Source organism: Siphateles boraxobius, unplaced genomic scaffold (assembly GCF_051911475.1).
Source record: "Siphateles boraxobius isolate OS27281-9 unplaced genomic scaffold, OSU_SipBor_1 65, whole genome shotgun sequence".
In the NCBI taxonomy this organism is placed as follows: domain Eukaryota; kingdom Metazoa; phylum Chordata; class Actinopteri; order Cypriniformes; family Leuciscidae; genus Siphateles; species Siphateles boraxobius.
In genome coordinates, this window is record NW_027509192.1 from 18,249,265 (window position 1) to 18,273,934 (window position 24,670).

Here is a 24,670-nt window from a genome sequence, read left to right on the forward strand (position 1 = left end):
TGAGTGAGTGAGTGAGGGAGTGGATGAGTGAGTGAGTGAGTGGATGAGAGAGTGAGTGGATGAGAGAGTAAGTGGATGAGAGAGTGAGTGTGTGAGTGAGAGAGTGAGTGTGTGAGTGAGTGAGTGGATGAGTGAGTGGATGAGAGAGTGAGTGAGTGAGTGAGTGTATGAGAGAGTGAGTGAGTGAGTGGATGAGAGAGTGAGTGAGTGAGTGAGTGAGTGAGTGAGTGAGTGAGTGAGTGAGAGGATGAGAGAGTGAGTGAGTGAGTGAGTGTGTGTGAGTGAGTGAGTGAGTGAGTGAGTGGATGAGAGAGTGTATGAGAGAGTGAGTGAGTGAGTTGATGAGAGAGTGAGTGAATGAGAGAGTGAGTGAGTGAGTGTATGAGAGAGTGAGTGAGTGAGTGGATGAGAGAGTGAGTGAGTGAGTGAGTGAGTGAGTGAGTGAGTGAGTGAGTGAGAGTGAGTGAGTGAGTGAGTGAGTGAGGGAGTGTGTGTGAGTGAGTGAGTGAGTGAGTGAGTGGATGAGAGAGTGAGTGAGTGGATGAGAGAGTGAGTGAATGAGTGAGTGAGTGAGTGTATGTATGAGAGAGTGAGTGGATGAGAGAGTGAGAGGATGAGAGACTGAGTGAGTGTGTGTGTGTGTGTGTGTGTGTGTGTGTGTGTGTGTGTGTGTGTGTGTGTGTGAGTGAGTATGTGAGTGAGTGAGTGGATGAGAGAGTGGATTAGAGAGTGAGTGGATGAGAGAGTGAGTGAGTGAGTGAGGGAGTGGATGAGTGAGTGAGTGAGTGAGTGGATGAGAGAGTGAGTGAGAGAGTGAGGGAGTGGATGAGTGAGTGAGTGAGTGAGTGGATGAGAGATTGAGTGAGAGAGTGGATTAGAGAGTGAGTGTATGAGAGAGTGAGTGTGTGTGAGTGAGTGAGTGGATGAGTGAGTGGATGAGAGAGTGAGTGAGTGAGTGAGTGAGTGAGTGTATGAGTGAGTGAGTGGATGAGAGAGTGAGTGAGTGTATGAGAGAGTGAGTGAGTGTGTGAGTGTGTGTGTGAGTGAGTGTATGAGTGAGTGGATGAGAGAGTAAGTGGATGAGAGAGTGAGTGTGTGAGTGAGTGGATGTGTGAGTGTATGAGAGAGTGAGTGAGTGAGTGTATGAGAGAGTGAGTGAGTGAGTGGATGAGTGAGTGAGTGAGTGAGTGAGTGAGAGGATGAGAGAGTGAGTGAGTGAGTGAGTGTGTGTGAGTGAGTGAGTGAGTGAGTGGATGAGAGAGTGGATGAGAGAGTGAGTGAGTGAGTGAGTGAGTGAGTGGATGAGAGAGTGAGTGAATGAGAGAGTGAGTGAGTGAGTGTATGAGAGAGTGAGTGAGTGAGTGAGTGAGTGGATGAGAGAGAGAGTGAGTGAGTGTGTGAGTGAGTGGATGAGAGAGTGAGTGAGTGAGTAGATGGGAGAGTGAATGGATGAGAGAGTGGATTAGAGAGTGAGTGGATGAGAGAGTGGATGAGAGAGTGGATGAGAGAGTGGATGAGAGAGTGGATGAGAGAGTGAGTGGATGAGTGAGTGAGTGAGTGAGTGGATGAGAGAGTGATTGGATGAGAGAGTGAGTGAGTGGATGAGAGAGAGTCTGAGTGAGTGAGTGAGTGGATGAGAGGGTTAGTAAGTGGACGAGAGAGTGATTGGATGAGAGAGAGAGAGAGTGAGTGAGTGGATGAGAGAGTGGATGAGAGAGTGAGTGGATGAGAGAGTGATTGGATGAGAGAGTGACTGAGTGGATGAGAGAGTGAGTGGATGAGAGAGTGAGTGAGTGGACGAGAGAGTGAGTGGATAAGAGAGAGAGTGAGTGAGTGGATGAGAGGGTGAGTGAGTGAGTGGACGAGAGAGTGAGTGAGTGGATGAGAGAGAGAGAGAGAGAGTGAGTGGATGAGAGGATGAGTGAGTGGACGAGAGAGTGAGTGAGTGGATGAGAGAGAGAGAGTGAGTGAGTGGATGAGAGAGTGGATGAGAGAGTGAGTGGATGAGAGAGTCAGTGGATGAGAGAGTGAGTGAGTGAGTGTTTGAGAGAGTGAGTGAGTGAGTGGATGAGAGAGTGAGTGAGTGAGTGGATGAGAGAGTGAGTGGATGAGAGAGTGAGAGAGAGAGTGAGTGAGTGAGTGAGTGGATGAGAGAGAGAGAGAGAGTGAGTGAGTGAGTGAGTGGATGAGAGTGAGTGAGTGAGTGAGTGAGTGAGTGAGTGAGTGAGTGAGTGAGAGAGTGGATGAGAGAGTGAGTGAGTGAGTGAGTGGATGAGAGAGAGAGTGAGTGAGTGGATGAGAGAGTGAGTGTATGAGAGAGTGAGTGAGTGGACGAGACAGTGAGTGAGTGGATGAGAGAGAGAGTGAGTGAGTGGATGAGAGAGTGAGTGAGTGGATGAGAGAGTGAGTGAGTGGGCAAGTAAGTGAGTGAGTGGATGAGAGAGAGAGTGAGTGAGTGGATGAGAGAGTGAGTGGATGAGTGAGTGAGTGAGTGAGTGGATGAGAGAGTGAGTGGATGAGTGAGTGAGTGAGTGAGTGGATGAGAGAGTGAGTGGATGAGAGAGTGAGTGAGTGTATGAGAGAGTGAGTGAGTGGGTGAGAGAGTGAGTGAGTGAGTGGACGAGAGAGTGAGTGAGTGGACGAGAGAGTGGATGAGAGAGTGAGTGAGTGGACGAGAGAGTGGGTGAGAGAGTGAGTGAGTGGATGGATGAGAGGGAGTGAGTGGGAGAGTGAGTGGATGAAAGAGAGAGTGAGTGAGTGGATGAGAGAGTGGATGAGAGAGTGAGTGGATGAGAGAGTGAGTGGATGAGACAGTGAGCGGACGAGAGAGTGAGTGAGTGAGTGGATAAGAGAGAGAGTGAGTGAGTGGATGAGAGGGTGAGTGAGTGAGTGAGTGAGTGGATGAGAGAGTGAGTGAGTGGATGAGAGAGAAAGAGAGAGAGAGAGAGAGAGAGAGAGAGAGAGGATGAGAGGGTGAGTGAGTGGACAAGAGAGTGAGTGAGTGGATGAGAGAGAGAGAGTGAGTGCGTGGATGAGAGAGTGGATGAGTGAGTGAGTGGATGAGGAAGTGGATGAGAGAGTGAGTGGATGGGAGGGTGAGTGAGTGAGTGGATGAGAGAGTGAGTGAGTGGATGAGAGAGAAAGAGAGAGAGAGAGAGAGAGAGAGAGAGGATGATAGGGTGAGTGAGTGGACAAGAGAGTGAGTGAGTGGATGAGAGAGTGGATGAGTGAGTGAGTGGATGAGAAAGTGGATGAGAGAGTGAGTGGATGAGAGAGTGAGTGAGTGAGTGTATGAGAGAGTGAGTGAGTGAGTGAGTGGATGAGAGAGTGAGTGAGTGAGTGAGTGAGTGAGTGAGTGAGTGAGTGAGTGAGTGAGTGAGTGAGTGAGTGAGTGAGTGAGTGAGTGAGTGAGTGAGTGAGTGGACGAGAAGGTGAGTGAGTGGATGAGAGAGAGAGTGAGTGAGTGGAACGAAAGGTGTGAGTGAGTGAGTGGATGAGAGAGTGAGTGAGTGGATGAAAGAGAGTGAGTGAGAGGATGATAGACTGGATGAGAGAGTGAGTGGATGAGAGACTGAGTGAGTGAGTGAGTGAGTGAGTGGATGAGAGTGAGTGAGTGAGTGAGTGAGTGGATGAGAGAGTAAGTGAGTGAGTGAGTGAGTGAGTGGATGAGAGTTAGAGTGGGTGAGTGGATGAGAGAGTGAGTGAGTGAGTGAGTGGGTGAGAGAGTGAGTGAGTGGATGAGAGAGTGAGTGAGTGGATGAGGGAGTGAGTGAGTGAGTGAATGGATGAGAGAGTGAGTGAGTGGGCAAGTAAGTGAGAGAGTGAGTGAGTGTATGAGAGAGTGAGTGGATGAGAGAGTGAGTGAGTGAGTGAGTGAGTGAGTGAGTGAGTGAGTGAGTGAGTGAGTGGACGAGAGACTGAGTGAGTGGACGAGAGAGTGGATGAGAGAGTGAGTGGATGAGAGAGTGAGTGAGTGGATGAGAGAGTGAGTGAGTGAGTGAGTGAGTGGATGAAAGAGAGTGGATGAAAGAGAGTGGATGAGAGAGTGAGTGAGTGAGTGAGTGAGTGGATGAGAGAGTGAGTGAGTGAGTGGACGAGAGACTGAAAGAGTGGATGAGAGAGTGAGTGAGTGAGTGAGTGGATGAGAGAGTGAGTGAGTGGATGAGAGAGTGAGTGAGTGGATGAGAGAGAGAGTGAGTGAGTGAGAGGATGAGAGAGTGAGTAAGTGAGTGAGTGGATGAGAGAGTGAGTGAGAGAGTGAGTGAGTGGATGAGATAGTGAGTGATTGAGTGGGTGAGAGAGTGAGTGAGTGAGTGAGTGAGTGGATGAGAGAGTGAGTGAGTGGATGAGAGAGTGAGTGAGTGAGTGAGTGGGTGAGAGAGTGAGTGAGTGGATGAGAGAGAGAGTGAGTGAGTGAGTGGATGAGAGAGTGAGTGAGTGAGTGAGTGAGTGGATGAGAGAGTGAGTGAGTGAGAGAGTGAGTGGATGAGAGAGTGAGTGAGTGAGTGAGTGAGTGGATGAGAGAGTGAGTGAGTGAGTGAGTGAGTGGATGAGAGAGTGAGTGAGTGAGTGTGTGAGTGGGTAAGTAAGTGAGTGAGTGGAAGAGAGTGAGTGAGTGAGTGAGTGAGTGGATGTGAAAATATATTTAAAATGATTAAATAAATAAAATACTGTTTACATGAATGAATCAAATTAATGAACAATAATTTTAAATTAATTATTAAATGTGTTTTGAATGAATAAATGAAATTAATAAATGAACAAATATTATTTAATTAATTAATATATCAAATATTCTTGAGTGAATCAATTAATAAAATGAAAGAGCAAATAATTTAAATGACTGAGTGAAAGTAACATTGTTAAATTAATTAATGAAATGAATGAACAAACATATATTTCTTTAATAATTAATGATTTCATAAATCTATACATATTTTTAATTAATAAATAAATGGAAGAATTCATTCATAAATGAATAAATAAAATACATGGACATATTTTTTAAATGAATTGATGAATAAATAAGTTTATAAAATGAATAAACACATTTATAAATAAATAGAGTCTAACAAGAAAAGGTATCATTGGTATCAGAGATTATTCTGTACCAAATCCTATTGTAGCATTTTTTGCTATAATTTCCACCATATTTTAAAGGCTCAATTAGCACTCGAACAAGCTTTACATTGTTGTAATGTAAAGAGCAGCGGGCGGCACATGCGATAGTACATTAGCAATCTTACTCGCATGCTGTTCACAGCGGTCTAATTATGAGAGAGTTTAATTACAAAACATGCATGTCTACATATTAAGTAGTGCTTTAGATTTTCTGCATGCTGGATATCAGACGTTGGCCAATTTACTTTTTAGAGTGAAATATAGGTTTTAACCAACAGGTGCAGATGGTCTAATCATCAACAGTTACGGAAAACAAATGGAATGCATATTTTCAAATTGATTCCCAATAAATTTCCAATGGATACAATCAAATCCAGGACTATTTTTTCTGTTTAATTCAAAAATACATGTTTTTTGCTTTGCGTTTTGACAGCAATATAAAGGTGATTATATTTTTACACCAAAAGGCAAACATGATGATTATCACCTACAACCAGTGACTGTTTTCCACACAAAACGTTAGGCTCCCTGAATTGACAACTTGGGATATCACAGTGGGATCCAGCACAGTGGTAACCCTATTACAAAAGCCAAGATCTCATCCAAAACGTTCTCTAGTGGCACATAAAAACCTTATAACACAGTAGTGCACTCAAACACAGAAACACAGAAACTGCATTTGTGCTGATTTCAGATTTCTTAAATGATCTCCTTGACTCTTATTACCGCCGAGGGGTGGAAGGGGGTGCTACTGTACTGATCTTTATATGTGCCTGTTATTTCTGGATCAGGTGGGTGTCAAGTGAGTCAATATAGTCTTGGAAAAATCAGTAAAAATGGGTCGGGAGAGTTATTCCTTTCAGCTAGACAGCTAGGTGTATTTATGTACGCTCTTGTCTGACAGGCGTTGTCATACACAGACTCTATTAGTAGCTATATTTGGAACAATATTCATGTCTAGAAGCTCCAGAAAGATGAACTCGTAGGTGGACAGAAAGATGTGTAATGATCATTTGGCCTTCAGCTAAACGTCTAAAGAACAACACTCATGATTCAAATAGCCAAGTCAGCCTGTCCATCACAATAAAAAAAAAAAAAAAAAATATATATATATATATATATATATAAATCATGTGGATGCTCAACAGTATAACATGAGCTCTGTTCGAAAACTACCTTATTAAGTGAGTGATTTGGAAGTCATTAACTTTACAGACCACTTAATAGCCCTCGACGCAATTGATTCCAATGGTTTGATGTTAACATGTTGCTACGCTAACAACATGATAAGGTTTGGTCGCATTAGTAACATTGAGTGGGCAAAAAATGTCCCATGTCAATAATTTACGAGGCAAATTGGCCCCGAAATCTGTGGGCGACTTTTACACCTTCACGCGAAACTCACGACTGCAGATTCATATTTAAAAATGACACATGCAAAATTTCATTGAACAACGGTGAGTGTGAAATATACTCTAATAAATCCACAAAAGTTATTTTTAAAAGTAGATTAAATTAATTTCTATTGCTATGTTTTAGTTTTAAAGTACCCCTCTTTCAATCATTTTAGGCCTTAAAACTCATCTTTGATCATCGAAATTAGATATTTAAATGGTTTTTAGCCCTTAAAATAGCTTGAATGTAACTCTACACTCTCGCCTCATTTAGTATACGCGGTTTTATGAATATGCAAATGAGCCCCGCCTCCACTCACTCACACCAGCTCAGAGATCCACTCGTTGGCGATCACACGTTGACCTGATTGGTTACAAGGTAGTTTGTGACGTCAGAAACACCAGCGATTTCAAACCGTGACTGTCTTTGGTTCACTGCAGTTTTAAGGAGAAAATACTCACCAATGGTGTTGACTTATGAATTTGCTCATGGTTTGTCTTAAGCATATTAAAAACACCACAGAGACATATAAATAACATAAAAACTTGATTTCACCACAGGGGGACTTTAAATGAAATATACTGAAATCAGCTTTTCTTGACTTGTCAGTCATCTTGTCGCTTCTTGCATGTTTTTTGACACTTTCAAAGTAAGATATATAGTGAGTGGCGCTAGACGCTTATTCAGTTTTATCTGAAACAGATTAATGTGAATCTGGGAATGTTATATTACCTTGGTGGTTGTTGTACATAGCACAACACTTCGGAAATGATAGTGTTATCAAAAACAATTGTGAGTATGCAAGCGAAAGTGCATTTGCTGAAGCAACCATAAGCTCTTTTATCGTGTTACACAAGACTCATACACAACACAAGCACTCCACATCACAAGTGCGATACTGTACCAGATGAGCTACCGAACAAGTTTATTTTCAGAAAAGCCATATTGTACATATGGAATTGGTTATGTGATGAAAATGTCAAAATATATTGGTATACAAACAGGGCATTAAATTAAATTTTTGCCACACCTGCCAATGGCTGGTGACTTAAAAAAAAATACCATAAAGATATATTTTACTGTCCATTAAACTGTTTTTGCAAAAACAGGCAGTTATGATACCAAAAGTTTAAATATCAGTCAGAATTCACAGTTCTCTTTTGTAATTTTGATATCACAGCTAAAATTACCAGCCTAATTAATAGGTTATAAATGTAAATATAGTCTGATTAGTATTCACTGTATAAATTAAACGTATTAGTATTAAACGTTATGAAATGTATTTAAAAATGTATATAAAAATGTTACGGGCCAACTGTCGATTGACACGTCCAAATTACTGTGATTACGCGCCAAAGCAGATTTTTACTCACATTTGGCGCTTGGCGAGTGTTAATTTTAGGCGCTGTTTACAAAAAATGGTGCTTTACTGCCATTAGTGTTTATTTGAGCTGGAAACTGCAGTGTATGTTGTATGTTGATTGTGTTTTTTTTTGGAGTTTTGCTTAAAGCAGGCACGTTTTTCCAATGGGCTTATGTTGCACAATTCATATTTGTATGACCTTAAAGTATTAGTTAACCCAAAAAGGTGAAAATGGAGATGCAGATCATTGTAATTATGCATAATATGTTTAATTAGCATAATTAATGTACATACTTAAGTATAATTATGCTGTCTACCTTTTGAAACACCTGTCATACACCCCTATGATGCCTTAAAAAGCTGTCTAAGCAGGTTTTGGAAATGATATGCAAGTTATATGTGTAGGAAAAGAGAAAGACAGAGAAAAGACAGAACGGACAAGCAAAAAAGACAACAGGCTTGCCAGAAAAATCGCAAGAGCGGGACAAATACTGAAATAGGAAAGGACGGCAGTGGAAAAAGAGAATATCGTGTAGGTAATTCTCTCATCAGCCCATGCTGACTGTCCCAGCATGAGATCAGAGGGAAAAGGCGTCTCTCAGTCACATATGAACTAAGCAAACAGCCGGGGAAGTGTGACAGTATGGCTGGGACATTTCTCATCCCTGGTGTAGCATACTGCCCCTACTGCTGCTCTGCGTGAGGCCTGCAGCTCTGAGAAATGATGCACGGACGAGAGACAGCAAGACACTGAGTCCGTTGGGATCAGGAGACACACTAAGGTCCTGTTTACACCTGGTATCAAACTGTGTGTTGGTCGGAGAGTAGGAGCCTTTTGTGGCTATTTGAACACATTCAACCACATGAGAGTTTGCACTACGAAAGCAATCTGGTCGAATGTGTTTTCGACAACCTCTGGAAGAGGTCAAAAGTAGACAACAGTTTGCCACTGTTGCTTTTTCACCTTTCTTCGCCTTTGTCGCCATTGGCTTTTGGCTTGCTTAGTTGGGGACATTTAATTTTGTATTTAACAATACTATTACAACATTATATTCCTGTTATCTCTGTGAAGCTGCTTTGAAACAATCTGTACTGTAAAAAGCGCTATATAAATAAAGGTGACTTGACTTGACAAGCCCAAAACGTTTTAGACCCCGTTTACACCTGTATCGTCGTAAAACTTGTGATCCAATCGACAAAAACGCATCTTAATACCAAGTGTAAACAGAGAGGTTTATTACTGATCTTAGAGATTACTTTATCATTTAACCTAAAGCTTTTTCCTTTAAAATACACTATATTGCCTAAATTATTGGGACAACCCTCAAAATCATTGAATTCAGGTGTTCCAATCACTTCCATGGCACCTAGGAATGCAGACTGTTTCTACAGACATTTCTGAAAGAATGGGTCGCTCTCAGGAGCTCAAGCGTGGAACCAGGATAGGTCCATTCAGGAAATGTCCTCACTACTAAATATTCCACGGTATAATAGTGGTATTATAACAAAGTGGAACCAATTGGGAACAACAGCAACTCAGCCACGAAGTGGTAGGCCACGTAAAATCACAGAGCGGGGTCAGCACATGCTGAGGTGCGCAGAAGTCGCCAACTTTCTGCAGAGTCAATAGCTACAGACCTCCAAACTTCATGTGGCCTTCAGATTAGCTCATGAACAGTGTGTAGAGCTTCATGGAATGGGTTTCATGGCCGAGCAGCTGCATCCGACCCTTACATCACCAAGAGCAATGCAAAGCGTCAGATGGACTGGACACTGGACTCTAGAGCAGTGGAGACGTGTTCTCTGGAGTCACGAATCACGCTTCTCTGTCTGGCAATTCGATGGACGAGTCTGGGTTTGCTGGTTGCCAGGAGAACGGGACTTTCCTGAATGCATTGTGCCAAGTGTAAAGTTTGGTGGAGGGGGGATTATGGTGTGGGGTTGTTTTTCAGGGGTTGGGCTTGGCCTCTTAGTTCCAGTGAAAGGAACTCTTAATGCTTCAGCATACCAAGACATTTTGGACAATTTCATACTCCAACTTTGTGGGAACAGTTTGGGGATGTTCCTGTTCCAAATTGACTGCGCACCAGTGCACAAAGCAAGGTCCATAAAGACATGGATGATGAGTTTGGTGTGGATGAACTTGACTGGCCTGCACAGAGTCCAGAACTCAACCTGATAGAGCACCTTTGGTATGAATAAGAGCGGAGACCACGAGCCAAGCATTCTCGTCCAACATCAGTGCCTCACCTCACAAATGCACTTCTAGAAGAATGGTAAAATATTCCCATAAACACACTCCCAAACCTTGTGAAAAGCCTTCCCAGTAGAGTTAAATGGTAATAACATGGTACTTTGATACACTATGGAGCAGAATGATTACAGTTTTCTTGTACCATGGTGTTGAATGATACACAATATTGCCAAAGGTTTTGGGACGTCTGCCTTTGCATGCACATGAACTTTAATGACATAACATTCTTTATCCATGTTCTAGCTACAAAGGGTGGGCCAACTCCATATTAAACCCTATGGATTAAGAATGTGACGTCATTAAAGTTCATGTGCATGCAAAGGCAGACGTCCCAAAACTTTTGGCAATATTGTGTATCATTCAACACCATGGTACAAGAAAACTGTAATCATTCAGCTCCATAGTGTATCAAAGTACCATGTTATTACCATCTGATAGCATCCCTGAACCACAGTATTTTGTTGTGAGGGAATTCTTTCATCTTGTCTGTATGTGGATGCAGACAAATGCAAATGTCTATGTGTGTGGTGTAAAAGAGCCACACTGATTACCAATAATACCTCCCTTTTATCTCTAAATACATCAGCTTGATAACACTCTTATGCGTTAAATGAGAGGATTTGCTTGTTTATCCAGGTGTCGGTTTTTCTTCTCTCAGTGTTTCAGATGTACAGCTCAAAGTAAAGATTTTGCCTTCAAGTCACCGCTGTCAGAATGATCATACATTGAGACGAGAGCACATGAACGGCACCATAACCCTTGGAAAACGCATCTGTGGCACTGTCAGAAGTCAAAATCATGCCAGAACCTAATTGGTACTGATGATAATTAAGTTGTAAATATGACTGTTTGCAAAACAATTTAGTTTTAGATGTGTTATGTACTGTTGATGAAGAATAGTAATAAAATTTAGCAATAAAACCTGAAATATCTTCCCTAGTAGCCCTCCTTTAATCTTTATTTTGCATTTTTTCTCATTAGCATTAAAAAGTTATTATAGCAGTAGATGGAAAAACACAGAAAGCCATACATATAGTTGCCCAACATGTTCATTTGGATTTGGCCAAAATTATATCAATTTATCATAAGTGGGAACTTCATAGAAGGACTAAAAAGCAGCATAAGTGCATTAATCAGCATTTCATACTATTTGTCTAAGGTTTCCTTCAGTGCAACAAGGTATTTGCAAAACAAAAGGCCTGAATAAAACTGATGATGTGGTTCAAAAGTCAATATCAGCTAATGATGTTTGTAAAAGAACATGATCATTATACATCGTTGGTTAAGCCCTCACCTTTTCCCATTTTCATAACCCGACTTTATGCTTCAGTGAACCAAACAGGACCAATTATCAAAAACAAACGAAATTACCAGCTTACAGAAATAACAGCTTCAGATATTCCATTAAATGAAACATGTCAGCAAATTTGGTTACGCTGCGGTTTTATTGTGATGACAAACTGTAATCAACTGAATAAAGAGTTTCAGGTTTAAAAAGTGCAAATGCCACTGATGTGTGAAAAACTATCAAGAAGCTCCTGAACTCTCAGTTTATCTTTCCTTTTTGAGTCATAAAACACCATTTTGTCTTCAATTAATGGCGTTATTCGTTTCAGCACACAATAAACAACACACAAAGAATGGGTAATTCAATCACCATTTGGACATGCAATATAATTTTAAAAAGAGGAATATCACATGATTTGATTCATGATGGTAAATCTTCCCTCAGACCATCCGATCCCTTTCAAAAAAAGCAGTTCGGATGAGGGCTCTGATCATAAATCAAGAGGAGAAACTATGAGAGGCGACATGCCTCGCTTTGCCTTGCCTCGGATGGCTTTTGAGAGAAAAAAGAGCTTGAGTCTGATATCTTGATATGGTTATAATCGAAAGCCCCGGGGTATGAATATGAATTTAACGAGCACAAGAGGGAAGAGTTTGCGGTCGCCTCAAATCTATTAAGTGTGAAAAAGGTGGGAAAGACTAGACTGGACGGGCTTTAAGGAAGCATTGCTGAGGCTTTGTGTTTTGGATAAGCTTATATTTTGAGTTGTCTATGTGCTTTGGAGCATTTAAACACTTATAACGTTCAATTTCACAGCTTGTTCGTGTGTAATGCATTTGGGATTTGAGGTTGGACACCAAATGTTCTTAAAAAAATGTTTTCAATTATTATCATCACAGCTATAATAATTTCCATTAAAACAGGCCGACGTGTTCAGGAATTGCTGGTCACACTCACCATATTGAGTGACTGTGGCAGAAGTCCAGAGCTGAGATGATCTGTCTGAAGAACTTTCGAGCTTCTTTGGGTGTTAATCTGCCCTTCTTTACCAGATAGTCAAACAGCTCTCCGCCTGACACATGCTCTAAAACCAAATATCTGCAAACAGAAACAAAAGACAGAAATAGCATTATAGTAACACGTTTTAATGAAACAGGAGGTTTGGGCAGGACATATCAAAGAGCCTGTATAACTTATGAACCTTAAGAGTCCCCCTGCAGTTAATAAACTCATCTTTGATCATCCAAATGACATATTTAAAAAAAATCCTGTGAAAATAATTTCTTAATGCCTTAAAATAACTTGAATGTAACTCTAAACCCTTGCTTCATTTAGTCTACGCGGTTCTATGAATATTTAAATTAGTCCCCGCCACCTGTCAATCACACCAGCTCAGAATACCTGATCCACTCGCTCCACTGTAGGAAACACCACGATACACAATGCCACGTTATACAGGGTTGTCGCGTTTATTTCTCGCACACTTTTGATCGATTAATCGTGATTAATCACATACTTATCGTGAAATTAAGCATATATATTTATCTTGTTTAATGCCATATATGTTTTAACCAGAAACTAATTCAGAAAAAGAAGAGGAAGAGCAAGTTATACAAGGTCGCCTACAAATTAATGTATTAGAATTAGGACTGTCAATATATAAAAAAATGTAATCGATATTATTCCCACCCCTTTGATCTATTAATTGTGATTAATCACAATTGTTTAATGCATTAATGCATTAATTTTGTCATCATTTGCTATCTCTAAAAGTAAAGGGGGATTCTGACAAAACTGCAAGGTTTTTTCAAGGCAGATTTAGTTATTTCCAAAAAAGGACACTTGGAGACTCCAAAAGGACACCTAATAACCAATAGGAGTCCATATAATTCATAAATTGATGCACACCAAAGCATGCACGCACACACACGCACACACACACACACGCACACAAAACATTACAGAACAAATATTTGAAGAGTTGAGAGTACAGTATGTGTACAGAACACACTAGAGCTTGTTTAGAGCTTTTTACAGCTTGTTTACATTTTAGACGTGAAGTTGCGATACTGAACAGGACCACAGGACCACATGGAGATGCCAAAAAAAAACTACCGCCTTGATCTGACTGGGTTATATGCCTACTACAGTAGACGGATCCATTCAGAATTAATAAACACAGCAGCATACACATGACAGATCAAAACATTAACCTGAATGTGTGTGGAAACAATGTGAATGTAATACAATATAATGTGCGATCAGATCAGTGCTTGAGACACATTCACAGTTCCCTTTCAAGGGAACTTCGAGCTGCGTCAAACGCTGCGGGAACGCCCCTGCGTTGTGCGTCATGAAGCACGTATGGAATCAGCCCAATGGAGAGATGAAACGTCATAGGCGGGTGACGTCATCGACCAGGAAACTATAAAGCACCCCAAAAACACAAGCGCATTAGCTTCTGTGCTTTCAGTCGCGCTACATGTGAATCTGTCCCTGTGTGATATTGTCTGTCTTACATACCCTGCACCACACAAACAATTTATCCCTATATATATATATATTGAGAGATTATGGCGGACGAACAGCAGTTTAGAAAGTGTGTTCCTCCCTGCTCGCGTTATTTAACGAGCGGGGATACACATGATCTTTGTGTTGTTTGTTTGGGAGTTCAGCATGCCCAGTTTGCTCTCGAGGGAGCAGACTGTGAGCATTGCGAGCGTTTGCCGTTAAGGACGCTCCGCTCCCGCCGATCGCTCTTTGAGGAGAGCGGTTCGGTGCGCGCTCCCCGCGGTTCGGGTCCCGCTTCTGCCGAGGCAGAGCGGCGGCGCTTATCGTGGGGATCGCAGATGGATCTCACAGCGGGGTTTGAGACGGGCTCTGCCTTATCTCTCCCTTCACCTGTGAGATCCAGTGCCTCAGTCCCGGGTTCGGAAGCACGCGCTGCGGTTTCTTCCGCTCGGGCTGAGGCACCAATGCTGCAGCTATCCAGTTCTGAGGAACTTGATGTTGTTAGTGTTGAGGGAGATGTGGAGGATTCGCCACCCCACACTCCTGAGAGTGATGAGCTTATGGAGGTGTTAACAAGAGCTGTTGAAAAACTTAATATTGAATGGCCAGTGACTAGACAGGAGTCTGTTTCTAAATCAAAGTTGGATGAGAGATTTTTGCCGTCACGTGTGCAGCCTCCACGCCGGTGCCTGCCGTTTTTCCATGATCTCCACACCGAGGTGTCGAAATCATGGAGAAAACCGGTGTCATATAGAGTGTTTAGTCCCCAGACTTCAACATACGCTAATATTATGGGAGCCAAGGCTCATGGTTATGGTGCTTTGCCTCGTGTGGAAGAGACGCTTGCGAGCCATCTCTCCCCCGAAGCAGCATCATCTTTTAAGGCACCGGCATTACCCACCAAGCCTTTAAGAAACACTTCGGCTTTGGTGGGTAAAGCATATTCGGCAACAGGTCAGGCTGTGTCATGTCTGCATACTATGTCAATCTTGCAGGCATACCAGGCTGATCTGCTAAGGGACATGAGTGAGAGTGAGGAGGTCAGTACTGACGTAGTTCGCGAACTGCGTCAGGCTGCTGATTTATCCCTGCGTGCCACCAGAGAATCGGCCAAATTAATGGGTCGTTCTATGGCAGCTCTGGTGGCCGCAGAAAGACATTTGTGGTTAAATCAGACTAATATTAAAGAGAGAGAAAAAGCTTTTCTTTTAGATGCTCCTCTTTCTCCCATGGGGTTGTTTGGTGATGCTGTGAATTCAGTTATCGATAAATTCCAAGAAGAAAAGAAACAAACTGCAGCTTTTAAAAAGTTTCTTCCCCTTAAAGTTCATGTCCCTGGGGCTGCTGGGCGGGAGCAGCCCCGGCCGTCTTCGAGCTCATCACATAGAGCGCAGCAGAGGCAGAGTGTCGCGTCTCGTGCTCCCCCTGCTGGACAGTGGGCTCAGCCACGACACTCTCAGCCGAAGCCTTCTCCCAGTAGAACTGATCTGAGGACAGTTATATTGGCTAAGAAGGCTTCGGCTAAGAAGAAGTCCTGACGCCAAGCCGTTCAGGATGCTGAGGGTGGTCCCCACCGAGGCGGAAAGGTGTTCACCTCTTTTTACGGTGCCCATTCCTCCTCGGTGCCCTCAGGGGCTCGTTCTGCCAACCCCGCCTTTATGCCGGGGCACAGACGATCCCAGCGAGCGCTTTCCCGAGGGACGCTCGCTCCCTCTGAGGAGGGTCTCAGAGCGGTCAGACCAGTTGTTCCCTGCCGGTGCGCCGTTACAGGGCGCTGCGTCTGCTGCTCAAGTTACACCAGAGGCCAGTCTCGAGAGGCTGGTACCCTTAGTAGAATTTCTGGCAGAGTGGAAAAGCCTTCCAAAAATATCTCATTGGGTCCTGCAGACAGTAGAAAAGGGTTATGCTATCCAGTTCAGGTGTCGTCCACCAAAATTCAGAGGGGTTCTGCACACAGTGGTGGGCCCCGAGCAGGCTCTGGTATTGGAACAAGAGGTGAAAACGCTCCTTCAAAAAGAGGCTATAGAACGGGTTCCTCCTCCCAGTTTGGAGTCAGGTTATTACAGCCGATATTTCATCGTTCCAAAGAAGGATGGGGGGTTGCGTCCAATTTTAGACCTGCGCATATTGAATCGCTCGGTAGGGAAGCTAAAATTCAAGATGCTCACTATCAAGCAGATCGTGTCTCAAATCAGGTCCGAGGACTGGTTTGTCACGATAGATCTGAAGGACGCATACTTCCATGTGTCCATCCTTCCACAACACAGGAAGTTCCTGAGGTTCGCCTTCGGGGGCGAGGCGTACCAGTACAGGGTTCTTCCGTTTGGCCTAGCTTTATCTCCCCGCACTTTCACGAAATGCATGGATGCAGCACTAGTGCCTCTGAGGCTTCAGGGCATTCGTATTCTCAATTACATCGACGATTGGTTGATTTTAGCTCAGACCGAGCAGATGGCGGTTCGGCATCGAGATGTCGTCCTCGCTCATATCAGAAAGTTGGGGTTGAGGCTGAACGCAAAGAAAAGTGTATTATCTCCTTCCCAGAAGACCACTTTTCTGGGTGTCGTTTGGGATTCGGTATCGATGCGGGCGCGACTCTCTCCGACCCGCATCGCTTCGATTCTCTCAGCTGTGAAACAAGTGAAGCTAGGCCAGCTACTCACTGTCAAGCAGTTTCAGAGACTGTTGGGTCTGATGGCAGCAGCGTCCAACGTTATACCTTGCGGCCTGTTGTACATGAGACCGCTACAGTGGTGGCTCAGGACCAAGGGATTCTCCCCGAGGGGAAATCCGCTCCGCACGTTCAAAGTCACGCGGCGCTGCCTTCGTGCTCTGGTCATGTGGAGAGAAACTTGGTTCCTATCCAAAGGTCCTGTGCTGGGGGCTCTTTGTCGTCGCATAACGCTAACGACGGATGCTTCCCTCACAGGGTGGGGGGCGGTCATGAGTGGTCGCCCAGCCCAAGGTCTGTGGCAGGATCATCATCTTTCGTGGCACATAAATTGTCTAGAGATGTTGGCTGTGTTTCAGGCTCTGAAACACTTCCTAACAGACCTGAGAGGCCATCATGTGTTAGTTCAATCAGACAACACGTCGGTGGTCTCTTATATAAATCATCAGGGGGGCCTGCGGTCTCGCCGGCTTTACAAGTTGGCCCGTCAGATCCTCCTGTGGTCCCAAGGGAAGCTACTATCTCTGAGAGCAATGTATCTCCCTGGGTATTTGAATGTGGTAGCAGACTCCCTGTCGAGGCAGGGGCCGAGGCCAGGGGAATGGAGACTCCACCCCGAGGTGGTGGAGCTCCTTTGGTTGAGTTTCGGTCGCGCCGAGGTGGACCTATTCGCTTCCAAGGAGACCACTCATTGTCATCGGTGGTTCTCCATCACTCTTCCAGCCCCCCTGGGGTTGGATGCTATGGTGCAGCCGTGGCCGAGGTCACGTCTGTACGCCTTTCCCCCGATTGCTCTGTTACCAGGAGTTCTGGAGAGGGTCCGCCGGGACGGGGTCAGTCTACTACTAGTAGCCCCGTTCTGGCCGGCCCGAGTATGGTTTGCGGACCTGATTTCTCTCCTGGACGGTTCTCCTTTGGAGCTCCCGGTCAGGAGGGATCTACTCTCCCAGGCGGGGGGTACGATACTTCACCCCCGCCCAGAATTGTGGAAACTGTGGGCTTGGCCTCTGAGGGGGCCCAGCTCATAGACTCCGGTCTCTCAACCGAGGTTGTTGAGACCATTCTTAACTCCAGAGCTCCATCCACGAGGAAGCTTTATGCCTTGAAGTGGAAACTTTTCACTTCTTGGTGTGGAGAACACCTGCAGGACCCAGTTAACTGCCCAGTGGGTGCAGTGCTGGAATTCCTGCAGGAGCGCTTCTCCACAGGGTTATCCCCCTCCACACTAAAGGTGTATGTGGCGGCACTAGCTGCTTACCACGTCCCTTTCAGTGGAGTTTCTCTTGGGAGACACCCGCTTATAACTCGTTTCCTCCGTGGCACTTTGAGGCTGAGGCCAGCAGTTCGTACGAGGGTGCCGACTTGGGATCTGGCCATTGTATTAGAAGGTCTTTCCCTAGCTCCTTTTGAACCTATCGAAGAAGTTCCCGAGAAGTTTCTCACTTTTAAGACTATCTTTTTGCTTGCTATCTCTTCACTAAAAAGAATCTGAGATTTGCAGGCTCTGTCGGTTTCACCCTCGTGCCTGGAATTTGCACCTGGCATGGTTAAAGCTTTTCTGCATCCTAGACCAGGTTACGTTCCTAAGGTTCCTACTAATATTGTTAGACCTACGGTTCTGCAGGCTTTCTGTCCTCCTCCATTTATGTCATCGGACCAGGAGAAACTTAATTCACTCTGCCCTGTTAGGGCATTAGACGCTTATGTCCACAGAGCTGCCCTGTGGAGGAAATCAGAACAACTTTTTGTATGTTTCGGGCCACCCAGGAAAGGGTGTCCGGCGTCTAAACAGAGAATGAGCAAGTGGGTGGTTGAGGCTATCTCACTTGCTTATGAGTCGGCTGGCCAGCCTTCACCTTTGGTTGTCCGAGCTCACTCTACCAGGAGTATGGCTGCTTCTAAAGCTCTTTTGTCGGGGGTTTCCCTGAGTGATGTTTGTGATGCGGCTGGATGGTCTTCACCGCATACTTTTATTAAGTTCTATGACCTAGACTTAAGCTCTACCCCTGGGGCACAGGTGCTCTCGTCCTCTGTGCGCTAGTCTCACATGACGGTCATTTGGTCCTATGGCGACGTGGGTATTCGCGTTCCCGCAGCGTTTGACGCAGCTCGAAGTTCCCTTGAAAGGGAACGTCTCGGTTACGTATGTAACCCTAGTTCCCTGATAGGGAACGAGACGCTGCGTCGCTCCGCCATACTCCCGGCACTCCCGTTAGCGCTTCCTTCAAGCCTATCAGAAGCTAATGCGCTTGTGTTTTTGGGGTGCTTTATAGTTTCCTGGTCGATGACGTCACCCACCTATGACGTTTCATCTCTCCATTGGGCTGATTCCATACGTGCTTCATGACGCACAACGCAGGGGCGTTCCCGCAGCGTTTGACGCAGCGTCTCGTTCCCTATCAGGGAACTAGGGTTACATACGTAACCGAGACGTTTGTTTGCGCATCGTTCTCAAGCGCGCTTATTCTACGACTGGTACAGGTTTGCTTTATCCAGCAAAGAAACATTATCATCTGTCTATACAACGATGGGATGTTTTGAGGTTCCGTTCAATCTGTATTTCACCGAGCGATGCATTGAGGGCTTGCGCTCTTCAGAACGAATCACAGAAAATGACAGAGCTCGTGTTTTAAACCTAAACAGACACTGGAATGAATAAATCACTGAAAACTGGCTCTGTTCTCTCTGCCTGCTCTAATGTAATAAGCCTGCTTTACTTTACATTAATGCCATTTAATGCATTCGCTTACTGAATAAATGGACCGAAAACTTTTCCGGAGTTTAGCAGTAAAATGATCTGATCGCAAACTCTGTCTGCTATGGACGTTTTTTTGCCACAGAACATAAAATAAAAAAGGTAATTGCGACTTTTTATCTCACAATTCAAAGATGCAATTGTAGTATCAAACAGATAATAATGTGTTGCTAATCTAAGACTTTTGTTTGTGATGTTAGGAACGGGCTGTTTGAAACTGTGTTTTTGAGACTCATAATTACATCATGTTGTGAGCAAGATGAGTCATCAATATTTTAGGTCCTAACACTTCAGTTTGTAAACATTTAGGAGCTTATAAAGCTTATAAAGTCGACAACATCAAAGCTAACAGACATGGATTCAGATGTAATGGCTTGAGTCTATAATGAAACCTCATTAAAATAACTAATGTTTTCCTTACGATGCTTTTCAAAGAATCTGGTTGAAGTCTCAAAGAGAATAGACAATTTCATCTCCAAGTATGGAGGATATTCATTTAAACAAGCAAACAGAGTTGAGAGTGATTCTCTTTGGTTGGAGGTTGTTCACGGAAGAGAAAAACGTGGCTGACAGCATTGTCCAAGTGTGTGAACCAAAAGCGCACAATGGAAGATGTGTGTGAAGATAAAAGGGATACCAAGAAAGTAAACACGATAAAACTTTTAGTGGGTTTTAGTTTCGATAAGTCTCCTTGACGATAACATGCTGTTATGGTTTGAAATTAGGCTGTTTTTGAAAGATTGTCAGAAAAACTTTGGAGGACTTTTGAACGAACGGTGCATTTTTAAGTTTCTATGGAGAAACTGCCTTTAAATACACTCACACTAAAGTAAAAAAAAAAGCGAGTCAGTGTCTTAAACAATTCATGACAACATTTGTGAATGTGTGAGTTTCTCTTCAAAGCCAAGCGAGTGGTATGTATCGCTGGAAGATGCCGGCAACTTGGTGTCATAGTCAGTTTTTAGATTACATTAGATTAACCTCCACTCAATTTTTTCTTTTTTTTAACCAGCAAACTAAATGTCAAGCCATTAAAATCATCGTTCTGTTCACATCACTTTCATTGAGATTGTTTTATACAAAAGCTCAATGTACAAGTTAATGCTAAGAAACTTACATTTAGACAGTATATTTAGACATAAATATATTGCCATATATTTTGACCTATTTGCTCCATTAGCCAAAACAGGTCGAAATAAAGTTGCAACAATTATCTGCAGAATCTCTGAGTGACTAAGTAATATAATAAATATTTGTGTTGTGTGATTGGATGAGTGAATGAGTCACTCTATTGACTTAACCTGGCAGCGGTACTAAAATAAATGTGATTATACCATAACACTGTGATATATAGCACAGAACAGGAGTCTGCAACCTATGCAATGCTGAGAGGTAATCACTGGAATGTGAGCAAAAGTGAGAGAGGTATATTTATTTGATTTAAAATTACCTCGCTCTTGCATGCATATCTTCATTTGGAGGTATTAATTTCTCATAGTAACACAGCTTGTTTTTAAATTAGAACCTATAAATAGTACTAAAGTGTGAGAATTAAACTGCACAATCCTGACAAAACCATTAGCGCGACTGCAGATTATGAGCTGCTGATAGCAGATGTATCACACAAGATAAGTTAACGGCTGTCAGCTTACAGTTTTTTCTGCTGTTTTTGTTGTGCTTATCTTTGATAATCCTATATATTTCAGAGATATTTAAATAAGTACATGTCATCCTATTAAAAACACAATGATGGTATTGTGCAAACACTGTTCACACGTAGTAGGGTTCAGTAGGGTCACATTGGAAATCTGTCATTGAAAGTCTTAATTTAAATCTTAAAACAAACAAACTTGTAGGATTTTTATGAATTTAAAACAAATTTAATGGAAAATTGCTTCAGAAATATCTGGGGTTCTGCCATCTTTCTATGTTACTAATCAAATTACTAATCAAATTAACTAGGAAACTCCATGGCACATCATGACAAAAAGGTTGCCGACCATCTCGCCTAGAATGATATTCATGGTACACTGATAAAGCAAAACACTCTGACCAATCACTGGTCGTTGATCACCTCCTAACAATGCCACATATTAAGGTCTGGGAAGATTAGATGGTAAGCAAACAATCAGTTGTCGTAATCAATGTGCAGCAATAAAGATCTTAGTGACTTTGATAAGGGCCAAATTGTAATGGCTAGGCGACTGGGTAAGAGTATCTCTGAAACTGAGAGGATTGTGTGTTGATCCTGGTCAGCAATGGTGAGAATTTACCAACAGCATCTGAGGAGGGATAAACCTCAAACCGACGACAGGGTGTAGGGTGCCCCAGGCTCATCGATGCACAACGGCAACAAGGGCATACACTGCCTTATCAGTGTATGATCATATATCACCAATTTTATCATCTCTACACTGGTTACCTATTAAGTTCCGTATCAATTACAAAGTATAACTACTGATAAAGCCCTAAATGGTTTAGCTCCTATGTATTTAATGGACCTTCTATCGCCCTACAATCCAACAGTTCTTTAAGATCACTAAATTCGAGGCTTCTGGCCATTCCTAGGATATCTAAGTCCACTAAAGGAGGAGGGCGTTCTCGCATTTAGCTCCTAAACTCTGGAATAGCCTTCCTGATATTGTTCGAGGCTCAGACTCGCTGTCCCAGTTTAAAACTAGATTAAAAACACATCTCTCTTTAGCCAAGCATTCACATAATGCTTACCTTTTATACCACTGTTGAATCAGATCGAATGCATTAATATTATGAACAGCAGCTATGCTAATTATTTCCCATCTGCTCTTCTGCTGTTATCTCGGGACGCTAGTCCCGAGGTAAATAGCGTTCGTCAGCTCCAGTTTGTATCCAGCCTCTCACGGAGACTTCAGAAGCCCCAACACCTGCGATGAGATGACTAAACGCCTGTGAAGTAACAACTCGACGCCTGTGAAGAGATGACTCAGCGACGGCGATATGTTATGCCCTAAATTAATACATGATTAACTAACTGTATTTTTTCTATGTACATTTCTGAAATGCACTTTCTGTAAAGCTGCTTTGAAACAATATGTATTGTGAAAAGCGCTATACAAATAAATTTGAATTGAATTAAAGGCTGTCCAGTCTGGCCTGAGCCAACAGAAGGTCTACTGTGGCACAAGTCACACAACATTTTAATGACGGTTATGGGAGAAATGTGTCACACACACAGTGCATCACACACCGCTGTGTATGGGGCTGTGTAGCTGCAGACCAATTTAGAGTGATATAATGACCCATGTCAGTGAAAACGTCTACAATTCACACGTGAGCGTCGTAACTGGACCATGGAGCAGTGGAAGAAGGTCACCTGGTCCAATGAGTCCCATTTCATTTTACGTCACTTGGACGGTCGTGAACGTGTGCCGTTTCCCTGGGGAAGTGATGCACCAGGATTCACTGTGGGAAAATGTCAAGCTGGTGGAGGGAGTGTGAGGCTCTGGACAATGTTCTGCTGGGAAATTCGGCAGTTCATGTGGACGACAATTTGACACATTCCACCTTCCTAAACATGTTTGAGACCAGGTCCACCCCTTCATGACAGCAGTGTTTCCAGGTGGAAGTGTCTCTTTCTGCAGGATAATGCACCCTGACACACTGCACACATTGTTCAGGAATGCTTTGAGGTAGAGGGCTGCATTGGGATTGAGTCCCGCCGGGTCCCGCGGGACCCAACGCAAATCTCACGGGAGCGGGCGGTTTGAACTTTGCTGCGGGCGGGAATGGGCAGCTAAAAAAAAAACTGCGGGATCGGGAGGTAGCCTAGCGACATGATGGAGATAAATGATGTGGAAAAGAACCTCAAACGAGGTATTTACAGCACAAAACCTAAGCAAGGCAAGTCTGACATTTGGACTATTATTCATCTTCCTGATCAGTGCGTCAGAATACATGCAGGCCAGGGAAACGAAACAAACAACCCCATGAATCTCTTTAATAATAGCAATACAAATACGTGTTTTTTGTCTGCGGGACAGGAGAAGACACAAAATCAATGCATCTCTATTATTGTGTGGGAATAAATTTACAGAGTTTTGCGGGAGCGGGCGGGAGTGTAACACATACATTGCGGGAGCGGGCAGTAATGGTCAGAAATTCGAGGGGCGGGAGCGGGATGAAGAAAACAGTCCCGCGCAGGGCTCTAGTGTGAGGAATATGATGAAGAGTTCAAGGTAGGGCTGCACGATATTGAAGAAAAATGCAATAACTCGTTAAATAATGCGATATTTGATATGCGATACGATAATGCTTAAAGTGTGTAAAATAAACTTAAATTATCTTAAAAATATTCTTTTGTGACAAGAAAACATCCCTACAACTTCTGAAAGTTAACAGCAGTGTTTTACTGTCGCATAAGACGTGTTATTTTAACATCAGTGTAAACCACAGGGTTTAGGGTTTCAGGTAGGCCTACATTAGGTTTATACAGAACAACAGAAACTGCATAATCAAATGTAAAAATAAACACTGCTTAGTTTTCACTGTATGAATTAAAATATATACTGATTTTTATTAAAGCTACAAAAGTTATTCAGCCAAGAGCAGTGACTGATTTTCTCTTTTTCTTTTGTTCATGACCCCAGTAATTGCAAGCATATTGAGATATATACATTTGCGGTATTTCGATCATTTCAATATATTGTGCAGCCCTAGTTGAAGGTGTTGCCCTGGCCTCCAAATTCCCCAGATCTCAATCCGATTGAGCATCTGTGAGATGTGCAGGACCAACAAGTTCAATTCACGCAACCTACAGGACTTGAAGGATCTGCTGCTAATGACTTAGTGCCAGAAACCACAGGACACCTTCAGGAGTCCATGCCTCATGGGGTGGGTATTACCATAGCAGTATTACCATGATACCAAGAGATGTAAAATATTAAACACATGCAGCGCTTCAAAACCAGAGAAAATATAATCGAGTGATGAGGTAAAGAGAAATCATTTTCATAAAGATTTGTTGATGGCAAAAAATGCTAAGTGAATTATCATGGTGTTTACATGAAGGATGAGTCGTGGCCCCATTAGCAGCTCTCAAACTGTCGAGACTAACAGTGCTTCACACTTTCATCATTAGGAGTGTTTTGGCACCAGCAGAATCCCTCTCTTATAAAACCTTTCAGGATCAAATGTGCATCTCTGCCAAACTTTCAGGATACACCACCAAACTTCATTTGATTTGCTAAACACTCTCACATTTTGGGTTTGCAATTCTAGTCATATTTCATCTTCATTAAATAATTAAGAATAAACAAATACAATAAGTATAAATG

The 24,670-nt window shown here is 43.2% G+C and overlaps 1 protein-coding gene across 12 annotated transcripts in view; it reads right to left on the reverse strand.

The window, feature by feature from the left end:
• brsk2a (BR serine/threonine kinase 2a) overlaps positions 1-24,670 on the reverse strand; it is a 237,867-nt gene that overhangs the window by 65,845 nt on the left and 147,352 nt on the right. For all 12 annotated transcript variants that reach the window (XM_077211329.1, XM_077211324.1, XM_077211328.1 and 9 more), the window contains exon 4: positions 12,379-12,519. In XM_077211329.1, the coding sequence (XP_077067444.1) occupies positions 12,379-12,519 (141 nt within the window). The remainder of the gene's footprint in view (positions 1-12,378; positions 12,520-24,670) is intronic.